The sequence below is a fragment of the Rhamphochromis sp. 'chilingali' genome (genome assembly GCF_963969265.1).
Source record: "Rhamphochromis sp. 'chilingali' genome assembly, chromosome: 6".
NCBI classification, from domain to species: Eukaryota; Metazoa; Chordata; class Actinopteri; order Cichliformes; family Cichlidae; genus Rhamphochromis; species Rhamphochromis sp. 'chilingali'.
Genome location: NC_137933.1, coordinates 26,886,277 through 26,904,262, shown reverse-complemented (window position 1 = coordinate 26,904,262; position 17,986 = coordinate 26,886,277). Strand labels below are relative to the sequence as shown.

The 17,986-nt window shown below is 38.9% G+C and overlaps 1 protein-coding gene across 1 annotated transcript in view; it reads left to right on the top strand.

Annotated features, from left to right (window-relative positions):
- The window catches only part of LOC308398014 (CUB and sushi domain-containing protein 1-like), a gene marked incomplete at its 5' end in the record, with an annotated part of 495,403 nt that overhangs the window by 307,449 nt on the left and 169,968 nt on the right, over positions 1 to 17,986 (top strand). Inside the window, 2 exons of the mRNA XM_080884378.1 lie at positions 4,144 to 4,268; positions 10,476 to 10,597. Of these exons, the coding sequence (XP_080740504.1) occupies positions 4,144 to 4,268; positions 10,476 to 10,597 (247 nt within the window). The remainder of the gene's footprint in view (positions 1 to 4,143; positions 4,269 to 10,475; positions 10,598 to 17,986) is intronic.

Sequence of the window (17,986 nt, the reverse complement as noted above, 5' to 3'; positions counted from 1 at the left end):
TTAAAGGCATGAAGGAGTAGTACAGTAGGGGTAAAGTAGGATAAAAAATACAAATCTAAACAATTGCAAAACTGCTAAAAAATTATTGGGCTTTTAATTTTCCATCCTTCTTAGGTGTTGCTTTAATGCATGCAGGAATTATGTAAATAATGTAACAGCACAGAGAAGATTCAGGAAAGTACTGCAAAATGTAACAAAGAGAGTATACTGAGAGAACAGTGGGCAGGAGAAAGCTTGAAAGCACTGAAGAGTGATGGCCCTAAATACAGAAAATGTTAGGCTGTTGAGCAGGAGAGAGACAGAGATCTGAAGATGTTCCTCGGACTAATAGAGAACAAATGGTAAGGAGGGGAAGTAAACATGTGGAGTATTCTTCAGTTTTTCTTTGAAGTAAAGAATATGTTTGTATTGAATGAACAATAATAGCTCTGATATGTACGGCTAGATAAATATTTTGTTTCTAAAAATGTTTTTTATTTGAGATATTCTATTGTCACTGGAACGATTTTCCTGTGAATTTATGCTCGATAACGTGAAATGACAAGGCAGAATCACTCATTTACCAACGTATCAGACATTTTTGGCAGATATGTGTTGAATGATGTTAGCAAACAAAACAGCTTTGAACAAGACTAATATTTAATGAAGTGTAAAGAATTGATTGACAGATAACAAAAAGGATGCATCTAAAATAGATGAGAAATAACTTTTAGCTAGCTTAGGTGTAGCTAAATAAGTGTAAGAGTTATTGCAGTCTGAAGGCATATGTAAGCATGAAATGTAGATGAAGTCATTTCCCAAACCTACAGTGCTGCCATGAGCAGACTGATTCTTGAAATAGGAAACATTTAAAACCACCTTGACTTTTCCTATTGTTGACTATATGAACAAACGGAGTAACACGAGGGGGAAGCTCATTGGTCAGGGGAACATGTGAGAATCTATTGCAGGAAAACCATCGCATAAACACTCAATCGATGAGGCATTTATGTTGGAGTAGTTAGACAAAAACCACTTTGAGCAAAAAGGACATAAGGGTGTCATTTGAGTTTGGCAAACTTCTTTTAAAGGTCTCTGTGCACAATTATTAAACGTTTCTCTAGTCTGATAACAAACACAGAATTCGCAGAGGTCCTTGAAAATAATCTGCTCTGAAGTGAATGATCCTGACATATTAATAAGAGTTTACATTTCGCTGTGACCTGAACCATGCGTCAGAGACAATGATGGGGGTGCGGCTTTCTATGCAAGTGTCTAGGTCAAGCCGCCTAAATATGCTGTGTTTGGACATTTTTTTATCCCAATCTGATTTACATTTGCAAAAATTTCACTTTGGTCTTGTGGGTTGTTGATCAACTTACCTATAAATCCTAGAAAAAATCACTATCCATCCTGTCAGTGTGACTGCATTTGATGTAGTCTTTTTAGATGTCGTTAGATTGTACTGCACAGCAGCCCTGCGACAAGCTCCGAGCTTGCTTGCACTGCGTGCCCCACTTCTAGGACACACTGGCAAGGAAAGTTTCAAGTCTTGGCCGGTAAACAAGGACTCAGTGGATACGGGGATTTTTAAATTATTCACTCAATGGTGTCAGTCACCTACACTAATCAGTACAAAGGGACAAATTATTCCGTTTAATCAGGAGTGAGCTATTATAAAATTATGATCTCTCCCTGGGACTCATCCACTTACCATCAGTGGCAGGTGAAATGTAACGTGCTCAATTTTCACCATTTTCTGAAACTATTTTCAGGCCAAAAAATGTAAACGATAATCATCTTTTAATCTCTGATTCCTGCTGGTCTTCTTTGCTGGTAGATAGTATGACTTCACTAACTCTCTTGCCATTAATGGAGTTGTTTGAATTAGTGAAATAGCATTACCTCCTTCTGTGTGAGTGTGTCTAAGCATTTATGTGCAAGTGTGTGCATGCTTGTTGGCAAGGATGTCTTTGGTGTTTTTATCTAATCATCATTAAGCACTGAGCTACATGAGGTGGAACTGAATTGTGGTTTGGTGAAGTGAAACAGGGCTAATAGGAGAACATACTAGGGCTGGGTATCGTCACTGATTTCTAGAATCGATTCAATTCCGATTCACAAGGTCCCGAATCGATTCGATCCACGATTCGATTTAATTCGATTCGATTCGATTTAAATCTGGGAAATTTTGACAGTCAGAAATATTATAATTCAGATCAGTACATTTACATATTTTTGTATCAATAAAAAGGAAGCTGACACACGCAAGACTTTATCAAAGGTGTAAGCATCACAGCAGATGCCTTTGTGTCAAAGTAGCTGAAGATAAAACACAGAAAAACATGAAGGTGGTTTTCCTGGCCTGGGATTTTATAAAAATATTCTGCAGTACATCAAAAACGAAAGAAAACCATTAATCAACATATGAACATTACCTCTGAAGTTACAGAGGTTTTATTAGAGACACGGTTAAGCGTTTTGCATTTTGAATAATTTTAAAAAGTTTAAATTTGTTCAGTATTGAACAGCAGAAATGAGGTTTTCTTTTCGGAAGAATGTAAAAGGGAAAAAAACAGCGGCCGACAGCGCTGTAAACAACGGTAGACTTGTGCGTAACAAGCAAGCGAATGATGAAGAAAGGGAAACTGTTCTTGAAGTACACAGAGAGAGAGAGAGGGCGAGAGAGAGACAGAGAGAGAGAGAGACAGAGAGAGAGAGAGGGCGAGAGAGAGAGAGAGAGAGAGAGAGACAGAGAGAGAGAGAGGGCGAGAGAGAGAGACAGAGAGAGAGAGCTGTGCATCGCGGTGGAAGCAAAACAGTAAAAGTCAGAGTGAATTCATGACGATGTTTATGTGAATCTTCTTTTGCTGCTGGTTCGGTCAATATTGTTTGGAAAGAGATCAAACTAACAGCTTTAGAATCAGCGCATAAAGGGCGTGAACACAAAGCGCGGACCCGCCGACAGATCAGAGTCAGCGAGCTGTCGGCTTTCAGCCCCGACCGTGTCCGTGCCGTCGGGTGAGAAAGGCGACATCTAAATGATTCTGATCCGTGGGTCGTGCTGTGTGTTTAAGTCTTTGTGCAGAATCCGTGTTCCTGCTCTCATTTACTGTCTTAGCTGTTTGGTGGTTCTTGAAATTTTGTGAGATGTCACCAGAGATTCTGGCATTTCGGGCAAAATAAATTTATATTAAAAAAATCGATTCAGGATTTTAATTAATCGATTTTACGTTATCCAAGCCATAATCGATTTTAATCAATGAATCGATTATAAAAACCCACCCCTAGAACATACTGTAGAATGGGGTTTTAAATTTCTGGGGACGTACAAGATCGCTGTCACTTAGCAGGTTTGGGATGTTTTGTTTAATAGAAAAACAATATGTAACTATGAGAGGAAGATTTTAGTTCTTTTCCAGGTAAATAGTGAGCGTCAGGATAAAAGTCATATCCATCAAAGCATCACAAAACTGGTGAAAGCTGTGGCAGAAGTGAATGACTTAACTCAATGTAACAAAGACAGTAAACAGAAAGATTTGGCCTGGCTGTACGACTCTACAGTGTTTAACAACAGGGCTGAGCCAATGAACATCCAAAACTCCAGGTTGTGAATGTTTGGCCAGGTGGTAGACTGTGGTGTGTGTCAGCAGGGAGGAGACATTAAGCTTTACAGACAAGACACCATGCAGATTTCCACTTAGATGGCTCGATGTCCCTCTCCCATGTTAGACAGCAGGGTGTTGGAGAAAATGCGAAAACAAGAATCATCAGAACAAATGATGAGAGAGGATAGAGAGAAGACATGACAAGCTGAGAACAGAGAAGCAAAAGAGAGCAGATGACAGAGGAAAAACATGTTACAATACAGTTACAAAAGCATCTTACAGGAAGAGAGGAGTTACAGAGCCCGACCACTGATCTAGAATGATGATGCCCTATTTGTCAAGGATCTAACAGCCACCTCATCTTCTATACCATGAATAGCATTCGTACATCATTTGAACTGAAAGAGTCGATTTTTCTGGTGATTTAAGGGCGTTTTTCTCATGTTTTTACACTTTTAACTGACAATGATTTTGGGGTATCAGTCAGAACTGGACTCAGAGTACCTCTTCTTACTTTTTTTGACAAGCGTTTTTAATTTTGTGTCCCTTTAAATAGAGTTGGCTCCAGCGTCCAGTTCAGTTGTGATGACAGCTACGTACTACAGGGATCCAAAAGTATCACCTGTCAACGAGTCACTGACACACTGGCAGCCTGGAGTGACCACAGACCCATCTGCAGAAGTAAGTCCCACCTGCCATTCAACTCAAACCAAATCATGTAGCTATTTCATACAAATAGCTTATATAATCATAGTAGCTCTTATCATCGTCATTATAATAACAGCTCATATGTTATATGTTTTACAAAGTGGATCTGTTAAATAAGGTAATGGTTATGTGTTGCCATTTGATCATTATTTTTTAATCAGTAATTTAGATTAATAAAAGATTTGTTTGCAACCCTTAAACCCTTTTTAAGCATAATTTGTTAACAGTTACTACCTCGTTTAAACAACAGTATGTTAATGAATGCCTTAAGAAATGTCTTCAGATGTGTCACAAATATTTAGATTGGATTAGGGTTAGGTCCTATTAGGGTTAGGTTTCCTATGGTCAAAATATTGATATCATTAAAAAACAAATTTTCACCAAAATTCATACCAATTTTTAAGCAAGTGTCTAATGGGATAAAATGATCAAAATGAACCATATGTACCATTCAAAAAGTGAGCACCTAAATGGAGGCTGAACACTGTGTGATGACAAATAAAAGAGATGTTTCGCTTCTCATTTCCACAGGGATCGTTTCACTTGTGAATATAGCTGTAATCATAGCACAGCTGTTATGTTAAACTTGTTTATGGTCATTTTGAAAAGTGTGGCTGTTTTTACTTTAAAATAAGCTTAAATATACCTGGAATAAAACAGCAACATAACTTGTTAAAAGAGGCTCACACCATTCATTTTACTTTAATCAGTTAATATCAACAATACACTTTATTCAGATAGAGGATACATAATCGTTTTTCAAATTAATAAATGAAAGTGAATGAAGCAACGAGATTAAAGAGGGAAATAACAGCCAAGTTTCCCAAGTTTTGTATTTTCTTAGAGGGTTAAAATCAAGAAGCTCTAATGCTGACTAATGTGTTCAAAAATCACATGATATTTAATATTAACCTTGGACCTGAGAGTGATGTAAAGAGCTGGAGGTGCAGGGGAAGTGTGAGCCTGATTACCTCAGATTCAGTGATATGTTCAAGGACACTTTTGTGTGCACTTTGGGTGAACTAGAGGTTAAATTATCAACAAGTTTTACCAACTATTATTGCCCCAGAGGTCTGCATTCAAAAATATGACCTGTCTTTAATCAGCAGCACCACCACTGCAGGCACTGTAGCAATGAAACTAGGATTGCATTTTCATCATTAGCAAAAGCAGAAGTCAGTAATCCTAATGTGTTTTTAATAGTTTTTGGATAACAGTGGAATTGCACGGGAATTGCATGGCGGTGATGTGTTAGCATTATTAGGATAAGGCCACACAGGCACAGCTATGGTCACACTAATTATTTGTTCCTCAGAGTGTCAGATTGTTGATGAAATCGAGGAGATCTTTAAGCAGATCTTTTATAATACTCCTCTAAAGCCATGCCGCAATAGTTAATCCTGGTCCCATACCTCTGAATCTGTCTCCAGATCTCTAATTTTGTCAGCAATTAAAATGGTATGGTGTTGCACTGATTGCTGTTTCCGTTAGTCAATATTAACTTTGCATGTAGGATTAGGCATAGGCACTTCATCTTGTTTGTGTGTGTCAGAGCCATAAAAATGGTGCCAGGAATTGTAAGTGAGGTTAACAAAATAACACCTCTTAAATCAGCTTAGCGTGAAAAAAACGAGTTGTTCCTAGCAATCACTACCAGAGCTTCCATAGCGACTGACATTGGCAGCTGAGCGATAATCCAGTGTATTCCCTATTTGTAATCATATCTTACATAAAGATATTGTCTCTTGATTTTCACAAGCTTTGAATAGTTATGTTGTTTTGGGGTATTTGCAGATGCTAAATCTATATTATTATGGACATATCATAAATAATATTAGCTCGGATTATGTTTTATTATTTGTTAATGTGTAAAAATTATGATTCACTTTCTGACTGAGTGACTAAATAAATAAATGTATGAGTGGCGGCGCAATGACGCAGGGGATCTTGCTGCCAGCATGTTTACCGACAGTATCCTGTTGGACTTATTATTTTACAATAAAAAGGGAGACAGCTAACAGAGACACTCAAGTGTGTGCGCAAATACACTTACAAACACACTTGCACTTGCAGCTAGTGTCCAGTGGACAATGTCACACAGCTGATAGTTGCTGCAATATTTGCCTTGAGCTGTGTGTGTGTTTGATGGGCAGACAGTCCCAGCGCTCAGACACAGACTATAGGGTCCCTGTCACATTGTGTTAAACTTTAGATGTGTGTGGTTATGTGCACATGTGTGAATGTGTAATTTGTGACTACATGTCTGTCTGTGGCTGCAGGAACCCGCCTGGAATCATGATACAGGCTACTTCTGATGGTTAGAAACAGTAGCGGTTTCTTGAAAAGCTTATCTGGAATATTCTTTTTACTATTTATATTTACATAAATACTATGTTTATCTTATTTTACAAGATTTTTAATTCATACTCAAACAATATGAAAATGTTCAAATATGAACGAATGAACAATAAATAATAAATTAAGGGGAAAAAAACCACAATAAAGTATTCTTAATAGGAGAATTTAACATCATTTTTCATTATGTAAAACAAATAAATTGACATGAGACTCAAAAAATGTTTTCTAAATAGCTCAGTGACTACATGGGTGAAGCATTTGTTCATGCTGAAGTCTCAAAACATTGATAGTGATATAACAAAATAAATAATAAAAACACAGTTATAGAAAATATGAATTTAAATGCTTAGGACACTTTGAGATTAGTGTGTTCTTGTTGTAAACCACGTTGCACAGTACAGTATTACTGACAAACACACATTTACTCTAGTACATCCATTCCCAAACTGTGCACAATTTTAAATTTTAACATTTTCTGCTGGGTTTTCAAAACTTTGATTAAGTCTAATTACCATAATAATATATTTACTTCATTTCATTTTAATAGAATTTTCTGATGATTTGGCGGTTAGGTCAATTTTCAACCTTATAACAAATGCTCCAATTTAACTCCTTTCCAACAAAGATGACTTACAATAGACACTTAAAAAAGGTTTTCACAGAACTATACAAACCTATGAAAAACCACCCTTACAGCCATATGCTGTGAACAAAATTCTCCTGATTATTTCATCATTAGCAAGTATGACAACCTCTACAAAAGCAAATGCTTTAGCAGTTTGCTGGTGATGATTTGGGCTTGTTATGTAGCTATTAGACATGGGCACCATGCAGTCAGTTTAGTGGACCATAAACTATGTATACAAATGTATTCTAACCAAATGTGAGGCCATATGTCTCATTGCTAGAGTTTGGCTGAACCTAGGTGATGCAAATGGACAATGATCCTAAGCACAGAAGCAAATCTACAACAGAAAGAAAGTAAATCATGGTGTCACAATAATCCAGTCAAACTGTGGACCTCAGCCTGAAATGCTGTGGCAGAACTTTCAGAGAGCTGTGCATAAAAGGAAGCCAATAAAGTGAAGCAACACTGTGGGTCAAAACTCTTCTACAACAATGTGAGATACTGATAAAATCATACAGAAAACAATTACATCACATTTTGCTGCTGAAGGTTATTCTAGAAGCTACTGAATCATGAGATATACTCAGATTTTTTTAGGATTGCCTTTGAGACGACCAAACCTTGGTCCGATATATGAATATTGCTACTTTTTAATTATGGCTTTTTAAATTTTGTTTCCAAAATAAGTGTAAACATTTAACCTTTCACATCTAACTACAAAATTCACATTTTTAAATATTGTTTAGATATTATAGAAAACCATCAGCAGCTTACCTATAGTACCTACTCAGCTCACCAGGGGGCAGTGGCTGACACTTTGAGAATCACTACTGTTGTCTCTATTTTTTCTTTTTTGTTGTTGTCACAGAATCTCTTTTAGAATTATCCTCAAGGCATTCTTAGTAGCTCATTTCAGTTGAATTGTGGAGTCACATTGACTGTGAATGTTGGTTTTACTCAATATGCATTATATTTATTATTCATTTAGTGAAGCTGTAAATGGGACAGTTTCGTAAAAGACTTTTGCAGTAATGTCAAAATATGGAACAACCTTCTTTCTTACTTTTGATTAAATATAGAGTACTTTATAAGGAAAATCTCAACTGAAGAACAGCATTTCCACAACAATACAAGACTGCATGAACTGGCACCAGATAGAAGCTGTGAATCCAGACTTTATTTTAAACACAAATATTTGTTATTACAGGGGTATATCAATACAAATGAACAGGTGAAAGCAGGAAGGATAAAGTGAGATAAGAAGTAGAAATCGAGATCAGTAGTCTGTTACAAGCAAGTAGAGGTTAAAATGTCTGTACTATAATTCCTGTGCATTGTATTATTTTGTGTGATCACTCTCTTGCCATGAATGTGTTTCTGTGTGAGCGTGTAGCTGTGTGTATCACTGTGTGGTTCAGCTCTCTTTTCTAATTAACAGGCAGATCAGTCATCTGAGGTCCTCCTCTCTCTCCCTTTCTCTCCTTGTATTTTCCGCGTCTCTCTCATGCCGCTTGCCCTTTCCTCCTTTCCTTTCTTTTCATATTCTTTCTTACATTTTTTCACCCTCTACTCTTTTTCTATCTTTTTCTGACATCTGTCTGTGATGTCTCTCAACTTATCTGTATTTAAAACCTCCGCGTATGCTCCTGTGACACAGGCTTTCTTTCCCTCTAATAGGAGTGAACAGTTTCAATCATTATGATTTAAGTTATTTTTGCCGTTTTAGTATAACTACAAGGAGTTGCAAGGTACGTTGGTCACCTGCTCCGTAGCAAACTGTCCTAATAGTTTCTATATTCTACATCGCTAGTATACTATAAAGGAACACCCAAATTTAGACGAAGATGATTCCTTGACCTCTCTTCTTGCAGATACAGGGTGTGTGTGTGTGTGTGTGTGTGTGTGTGTGTGTGTGTGTGTGTGTGTGTGTGTGTGTGTGTGTGTGTGTGTGTGTGTGTGTGTGTGTGTGCGTGTGCATGTGCATGTGTGTGTGTGTGTGTCTTTCTCATCCAAAAATGAATTTCTTTGAGACATGAAAGGATGTCTCAAGGTTCAACGTTTCATGTTGACTTTCTTTAAACTATTGACCACAGGTTGGCCTTTGGCCATGTTTAAGCAGCTGATGTATGCACTGTGAATGAAAAGATCTTATGATGTCTTTCAGACATACTCAAAAATATACCTGTTCCAATCTGTATCCTAGTTTCTTTACATTTACAAGAAGTGAGATCTTTAAGACATAAAGACTCCTCTTTCAGGGCTTTGTAGTGAGAAGAAGGACACTAAATTCAATTCTAGATTTAATGGGGAGCCAAGGAAAAAAAACCTAATACAGAAGTATAATCTCTATTTCTGCTCCCATTAAGACTTTTGCAGTCATGTTTTGGATCAAATTAAAGCTTTTCTAGGACCTATTAGGACAACTGGAAGATAAGGAATTGCAGAAGTCCCAAACAGAAGACGTAAATGCATTACATACTTGTTGAACATCCCTTTTGTGTTTAATCTGCACATAAAAATCTTTGAGATTTGTTTAATATTTCAAATTAATCCACACTGTAGCACTGTAGGCCAAGGTGATACTAAAAGTTGGCACAATGGGAATTTGGACAAGTAAAAAGGAAATATGTTAAGTAATTGGAGAATTAGTAAAATAATGATATTATTCCTGTGGGCATTTGCTGTTTGTGAAAAGTGCTATATAAATGGAAGAAATTTGGATTGATTTGATTATAAATGACTATTATTAATTAAAATTCTATTCACACAAATCCACACACATAGGTCTACAGTCAGTGTAAACCAGGGTGGGCAACTCCAGGCCTCGAGGGCCAGTCTCCCTGCAGGTTTTAGATGTGTCCTTGAACCAACACAGCTGATTTAAATGGCTAAATTAGCTCCTGAAGTACTCCAGAGGCCTGGTAACAAACTAACCATGTGTGTTGACCCAAGGTGAGATCTAAAACCTGCAGGACACCAGCCCTCGAGGCCTGGAATTGCCCACCCCTGGTGTAAACATAGTAAATATTATATGCTTACATTCTGTTTTTCAACATTTTGATCTCTGACACTACCTCACCCTGTTTTCATTTTGTCCTATTTCTAAAGTAAAAGGTGAATCTGCAAGCACAGTTTTGACCAGACTATAAATCTTTTTTGTTGCTCCTTCTCTCTTTTGCTCTCTTCCTCTGTAGCTCGTACCTGTGGCAGTAACCTAAGAGGACCCAGAGGGGTCATAACGTCTCCCAACTACCCAGTTCAATATGAGAACAATGCCCACTGTGTGTGGGTCATCACTGCAATGGACGCTGAGAAGGTGAGCTTTTTCAATGTTTAATTTTACTAAGAGTTTTTTATTTTTAAAAAAAACAACATCAAAAAACTAAAACCCTGTAATCTGACAGGTGGAAAATACACATTTTATACCTGCAATATGCTTTCATCACATTGTGTTGTGATCTTAAAAGAAGAGTACTGAGTTCCATTCAACTGAAATACAATCCATGAGTGAGGTTTGAGGGACAGGATATTGTTGGGGGAAAAAAAATGTATGCTTATGACCCAATGTGGTGAATGTGGAAATTCAAAAGAGCAGCCGAGAGAGAAAGAAAAGACTACTGTAGTGAGCATGACTTCCAGGAAGCCACAGAAGAAACTATGACACAGTATACAAACATATTCTCTTACGTCGAGTGTTGACGAAGTTAAAGGACTGTTGTTGCGGGCTTCATTTTTGTCATTTGTTTGTGGTTTGAATTTTTTTTCAGCTGCGGTCATCACCCTAATCCCACCCCACCCGCCCCCTTCCACTTTTGTCAAGGCAACTTTGGTTCTCGAGCCATCGTTGCAGAGACATGAATAATTTATTTACCTGTGGAACAACATCTCGAGTCTATCTACGTTTTTCTTTTCTTGATTTTCTTCTCTTCGTGTATTCTCATATATCATGTTTTCAGATCTTGTTCCCCTTTGTCTCCTCTGCACTCTCTGCCCTCCACTCTTTCCCTTCCCTCCCCCCTTACTCTCCACTTGCCTCTCATTTTGTCCCAACAAACGCTGAGTTCTTTGTTCTCCACTCTTTTCTCCTCATCTCTCCCCTCACCTACTCTACTCTGCACTGCTATCTTCACATCCACTTTCTCCGTCTGTCATCTGCTTTTCTCCTTTCGCTTTGATTTGTTTAAAATGTTAAGTCTGAAGATGGTGAAAGTACAGAGACGCAAGGAGAGTGAGAAGGCACAGAGCTCATTGAAAACTAAAGAGAAGAGAAAGGAAGGGGAGAAAATGGGGCTGAATATTCAGCTTGCTACTTCATATCTAAAAAGCGAGCACCGGGAACAGAGAACAGGAAAAGAAAAAGGACTGAATGTCCAAGCAGGTACTTGACATGTGACATTGAAGTTTTTTCTAAAGGTGGATGGAAATGGAGTCTACTCACCTGTGAGCCTTTAAGGGAGCTGGATGGAGAAATAGTGAGATATGATTGAAGAGAGAGAAGAAAATAAAGAAAGTGGAAAGAGAAAAAGGAGTGAGAAACTGACTTTTTGTTCTCTGCTGTTGGCCATTGTGACCTTGATAGAGAGAAAAGGCAAATCTATCCATGTCTAACAGCTTGTTTCTCGCCGCAACTTAATTCTCATATGTTCCTGTACGTTAGTGCTGACTTGTCTCTTTCACATAGCTATGCGCATCTTACGAATTCACTCATGAAATCTTATTAACACCAACATCACAATCACGAGTGGTCTTTAAAGGCTTCTCGTCAGCTTTAGAGCTGCCGTCAGCCATTCGCACTTTAAGTACTTTACAAGAAATCACACTAATCTTAACTGACGTGGCTGCATAGTTTTATCACAACAAATGTACAAATGAGATTTTGCTCATTGTCAGGTGACAGATGGAAAGTCCTCCTCATGTGTTATGCATGTTACTTTAAGTTAAAAATAGAATACAGTAAAGTATTTTATGAAGAGACACATAGCCTGGGCTTATTACGGATGGGACGCTTTTTATCTATTCTGTGCATTGCATTGGGACGCGCGTGTGTGTGTGTGTGTGTGTGTGTGTGTGTGTGTGTGTGTGTGTGTGTGTGTGTGTGTGTGTGTGTGTGTGTGTGTATTCACATGCATGTGTGTTTAAAAGGCTTGATGTTTGAGTGCACTTCAAGAATGGGCTATAATGACAGATTATCAGCTACTACAGCTGCTGGCATTTTCAGAATGTCACTATCTACATACATAAACGGGGAGACAAGGACACGAGACAAAATACAAGACAGTTACACTCTACAAGACACTGAGATAGGATGCAATCCCAAAAAAGTTGGGGTGCTGTGCAAAATGTAAATAAAAACAGAATGCAATGATTTGCAAATGTCATAAACCGATATTTTGTTCACAAAAGAACACAGAAAACATATCAAAAGAGAAAATGTACCATTTTTAAGAAAAAACAAATCATAAGAGGTCATTTTGATTTGATGGCAGCAACACATTTCAAAACATTTAGGACTAGTTAATGTTTACCAATGTGTAGGACCCGTTACGCACTTTTGGGAGAGGAATGTTGTCCCATTGTTGTCTTATGCCGGATTCTAACTGCTCAACAGTCGTGGATCTACTTCTGCACGCTTTCTGGTTCGTGATGCACCCAGTCTTTTTAGTTAGTAAAAGGTGTGAGCTGAAGGAGGGCCAGTTCAAAACCTGGACTCCAAAATGTTGTGGTTGAAAAAGTATGGTATTGTCTTTGCGAAAATATGCAAGGATTTCCCTGAAAACGGGTTAGGGTCCTGTGTAACAGAAATAACTTCTGGTCCCATCACAGCAGGATCAAGCTTGGTCTTTGTTTTTTAATCAGGGGTTATCTTTTGTCAGGACAGCTTGCTAAAAGGCCCTTAACTTCTTTTTTTTTAGCATGCTAACTTTTTATGTCTATGTACTATGTCTGTGTATTCCCACTTTAGCAAAGATCTTTAAGCTTCACTTAATTTGTGCTTATAGGGAATGAGACAGATGATTAAACCCACTGGTTAGCATCCTGAGTGTAGGTTGCCTGGGAAAAAAAGGTGTTTGTATGTTGTTTTTCTTTGTGGTGAGAATAATATATGTAAAGAAAGCAAATGAGCATGAACCAAGAGGAATAACAGTGAACTTTCTGTAGACCTTTCTTCTTTTCATCTCCTCTGCTCTTCTTCATCTTTATTCTTTCCCTCACTCTGTCTCTGACTTACTATTATTCTAGATGACTTCTTTCGTCAATAACACGTTATAACAAAAACGTTTTTATTGAAGTGTGCGTTGCTTTTGTGATTTCTTTAAGTAGGTTTATATGCTGAAGTTCAAACAGCCAATAAGTACTGCTTGTGTACGTCATTCTGTTAAGTTTTGAATAAAAGAAGTACAATCAATACAGATTGTTATGATCTGACATCTTGTTGGCAGAAAAAGCTATTTGTGTTTTTGTGTTTGCCTGTGTTTTTATTTGTGTGAGAGTGTGCACACGCATCTGGTTGTGTGTGTTTGACTTTATGAATGTTGAATGTGTGTTTTCTGTCTGACAATTTAATTGCTAGCTGCCAGAGACTGTGAAGAACATGTTGTAGGGTAAACTGTCGGCTTTCCATTGAAGAAATACCCGGGTGGGCAGCAGAAACAAGACTAAACTGTGTGTGTGTGTGTGTGTGTGTGTGTGTGTGTGTGTGTGTGTGTGTGTGTGTGTGTGTGTGTGTGTGTGTGTGTGTGTGTGTGTGCGCGCGCACACATCTTATCGTGTGTGTCAGTCATTTGATTCATCAGTATCAAGCAGATAATAATTTTTGTCCAAATCTGCGCTATGTCTGCTCGCACACTTACACCCTGAAATGCATCATTACACATGCCCATTAAGGCTCCAATCACTGCTGTCTTTTTATTAATGTGTGTGTGTGTGTGTGTGTGTGTGTGTGTGTGTGTGTGTGTGTGTGTGTGTGTGTGTGTGTGTGTGTGTGTGTGTGTGTGTGTGTTTATATATTGTGTACGGACTTTGAGATACTCATGCAGTCGTCTTCATCATCACTTTAGCATCGACAGGACACATTTTCTAACATCCTGTCAGATTCTGTTAACTTTTACTTGACACAGAAATTGAGGCCAATAAAGACCAATAAAAGCCTCAGCCAGAATGTGCTAAAGTCCACTCTTACTCTGCATCAGTTTGTTGTTTTGCAGGACTGCTTTTATGCTGTTTCATAACAAATACATAATACCCAGAATTCAGTGCATTATCATAATGAAGTTAGCCATAGTCAGCCAAGAAGCTGTGGCCTTGTGGTTGCTATCTTCTGATGGAGTATCAGGAAGAAATGTAGACAGTGGAACCAGGGAAGCATCAATGTTTGAGGCACTTGTAGTAGTCTTGTAATCAGTGATCATTTGGATGTCCTGCTACATGTGCTTCATGTTTCCTGGAGGAGATGAAGCGATCGTTTACTTTTTTATTTGTGGTCCCACTTTGCCAGCTTAATAAGGGTTGTGTCTTTTTGCTCTGGGTGCAACATGATCTTCCGCTCTGAAAGGAGCCCTCCTTATTGTTTCCATTCATTAAACTTCTGCTACAAACCACTACTTCTGGTTGGCATGTGTAGCAACTGACTATATTTAGTCTAAAATACTATATTTTTATATGTAGCTGTGGTGGTAGGACTATGTTGCTGCAACAGTGAAATAAGAGTGAATTCTCAATCATTAATAAAACAATATGCAGGCCATAGCTCAGAGTGGATGATCACATAGACTGGACAAAATGTATCAGTAAAGTGCAGCGTAAATAACCATCAGTGTCCATGGTAATGGAAAGACATTCACCAATAGCTGTCTAATTAGCACATTATCTCAATTCGGTGCTTTTTGCTATTCTGGCTTTTGACTGTAATTTGGCAGTCTGACTGTCCATAATTCACAGTATTAGCTCTGTCTTTGGCTCTCATTCCTGAACCTAATGCCTCTCTAGTGAAGGAGGCTGTCAGTGATGATGCATTGGTATCACAAAGTCAACCTTTTTAGTTTTTCTGCACTGGAGTCATCCGTTAGTGATAATGCATTAATTAAAATTTATGTTGGATTTGCCATGCTAAAGTTTCTTTGTTGAAAATGCAAAAAATCCTAAACAGTAAAAGGACATTTCTGAACCCACAGCATGCTGCTGTTGGGTATTTTTCTATTCCATCTCAAAACTCTTTGTAGAATAAATGGAGCTGGAACGCACAAGAAGTCACAGGTGGACTTTGAAAGTAGGGTCTTGATTTACCCGAAATGAAAAAGAAAAATGACAAAAAGAAGCAATGGAGAACCAGAACTATGGTGAAACCACCATATAAAAAGAACTAAACTAAGACTATGATTATAAAAGAAAACGAATAATACTAATAGCTTAGCACAGAAAGTCAAAGGAGCTTGCAAAGAAAAGCGTCTGGACTTCTTTAAGTTGCTTGAAGACGTTTCACCTCTCATCGAGAAGCTTCTTCAGTTCTAAGGTCAAATGGTGGGGAGTCCCAGATTTAAACCTAGTGGGAGTTTCCCCCCAAAGAGGGACAAAAGGACCCCCTGATGATCCTCTAATCGCCTGAGCCAAGGTGTGAAACTGGGTGTGGGTCCCAATCAGCCAGGGTTTCGGGTGAGCTCATTGTGAAACCTGGCCCCACCTTATCATGCAAATTCCTGAGGTCAGATGGCCCAGGATGTGAGTGGGCGTTAAAGCATCTGGGGAGGGATCTCAAAACTGGATTATAGATGGCAGAGAGTTGGTGTCGTAAACCACCGCCTCTGTTCAAAGATGGTCGCTCACAGTGGACATAGATGGCTTCTTTCACTCCTCTTTCAAACCATCTGTCCTCTCTGTCCAAAATGTGAACACTGGCATCCTCGAAAGAGTGTCCTTTATCCTTAAGATGCAGATGGACTGCTGAGTCTTGTCCTGTGGAGGTGGCTCTTCTGTGTTGTGCCATACGCTTGTGAAGTGGTTGTTTGGTCTCTCCAATGTAGAGGTCTGGGCATTCCTCACTGCACTGTACAGCATACACCACATTGTTAAGTTTGTATTTTGGCGTTTTGTCTTTCGGGTGAACCAGTTTCTGTCTGAGCGTGTTGCTGGGTCTGAAATACACTGGGATGTCATGCTTGGAGAAAACTCTCCTGAGTTTCTCTGATACACCGGCTACATAGGGGATGACAATGTTGTTGCGTCTGTCCTTCTTATCCTCCCTCGCTGGTGTCTGATCTTCTTTTCTGTGCATCTTTGCTGACTTTATAAACTCCCAATTAGGATAACCGCATGTTTTGAGTGCTTCCTTTACATGTGTGTGTTCCTTCTTTTTCCCTTCAGGCTTAGAGGGAACATGTTCTGCCCGGTGGTGTAGGGTCCTAATTACTCCAAGTTTGTGTTCCAGAGGGTGATGGGAGTCGAACAGGAGGTACTGGTCCGTGTGTGTGGGCTTCAGGTAAACTTCGATGTTGAGTTTGCCATTCTCTTCAATGTGCACGGCGCAGTCCAGGAAAGGCAAACAGTTATCCTTTGTGTCTTCCCTGGTGAACCTGATGTTTTTATCCACAGCGTTAATGTGCGCAGTGAAGGATTCCACTTCTTGTGTCTTGATTTTGACCCAGGTGTCGTCTACATATCTGTACCAGTGGCTGGGTACTCTTCCTTTGAAAGAGCCCAGAGCCTTCCTTTCCACTTCCTCCAGGTAAAGGTTGGCTATAATAGGTGACACTGGGGAGCCCATGGCACAGCCATGTTTTTGTCTGTAGAAGCCTTCGTTGTATTTGAAGTATGTTGTGGTAAGGCAGAGGTCTAACAGTGTGCAGATCTGATCAGGTGTGAAGTTGGTCCTGTCCTCCAAGGAGCTGTCTTCTTGTAGTCGTTTTCTGACAGTCTCCACGGCCTCAGTGGTAGGTATGCAAGTGAAGAGAGAGACTACATCAAAGGACACCATGGTTTCATCTGTGTCCAGGGTAAGTTTCTGGACCTTGTCGGTGAAGTCGGTGGAGTTCTTGATGTGGTGTGGGGTGTTCCCCACGAGAGGTGCAAGGATGGTAGCAAGGTGTTTTGCAATGTTATAAGTGGCTGAGTTTATGCTACTGACTATGGGTTTGAGTGGGACAGCTTCCTTGTGGATTTTAGGAAGCTTCTTGGATGAGAGGTGTAACGTCTTCAAGCAACTTAAAGAAGTCCAGACGCTTTTCTTTGGAAGCTCCTTTGACTACAATGACCTGGATGACTGAGAACCTTCACAGACACTTAGTACAGAAAACTAAATTGACCAAATCAAGAACAATAACGAACATCAATCCATCTATACATTCATTTTCACAATTGCTCATCCAGTTCATGATCACAGGGGGCTGGAGCCAGTCTCTAATATGGCTAACATTTATACCAATCACCATTAATGTTAATCCGCTAACCCCCCTGTTTGCTGCCAAATCCAAACCTAAGGCTTTCCAGTCAACCGTGGCATATAGATGAGCAATGTTATATGTTTAACAAGAGTGTAAATTGGCTAATCAGAGCAATTAGAGGGATTAAAACTAATCTTCAGTCACTATCTACAAAAGAAGCCAAAAAAAAAAAAACCCCCAGCTCTGTTCGTATTAGCTGAAATAAATAACACAATAATATTAAATCTGGATTAGCACAGACGCACAGGTACACACATTTCTTTGTGAAAAAC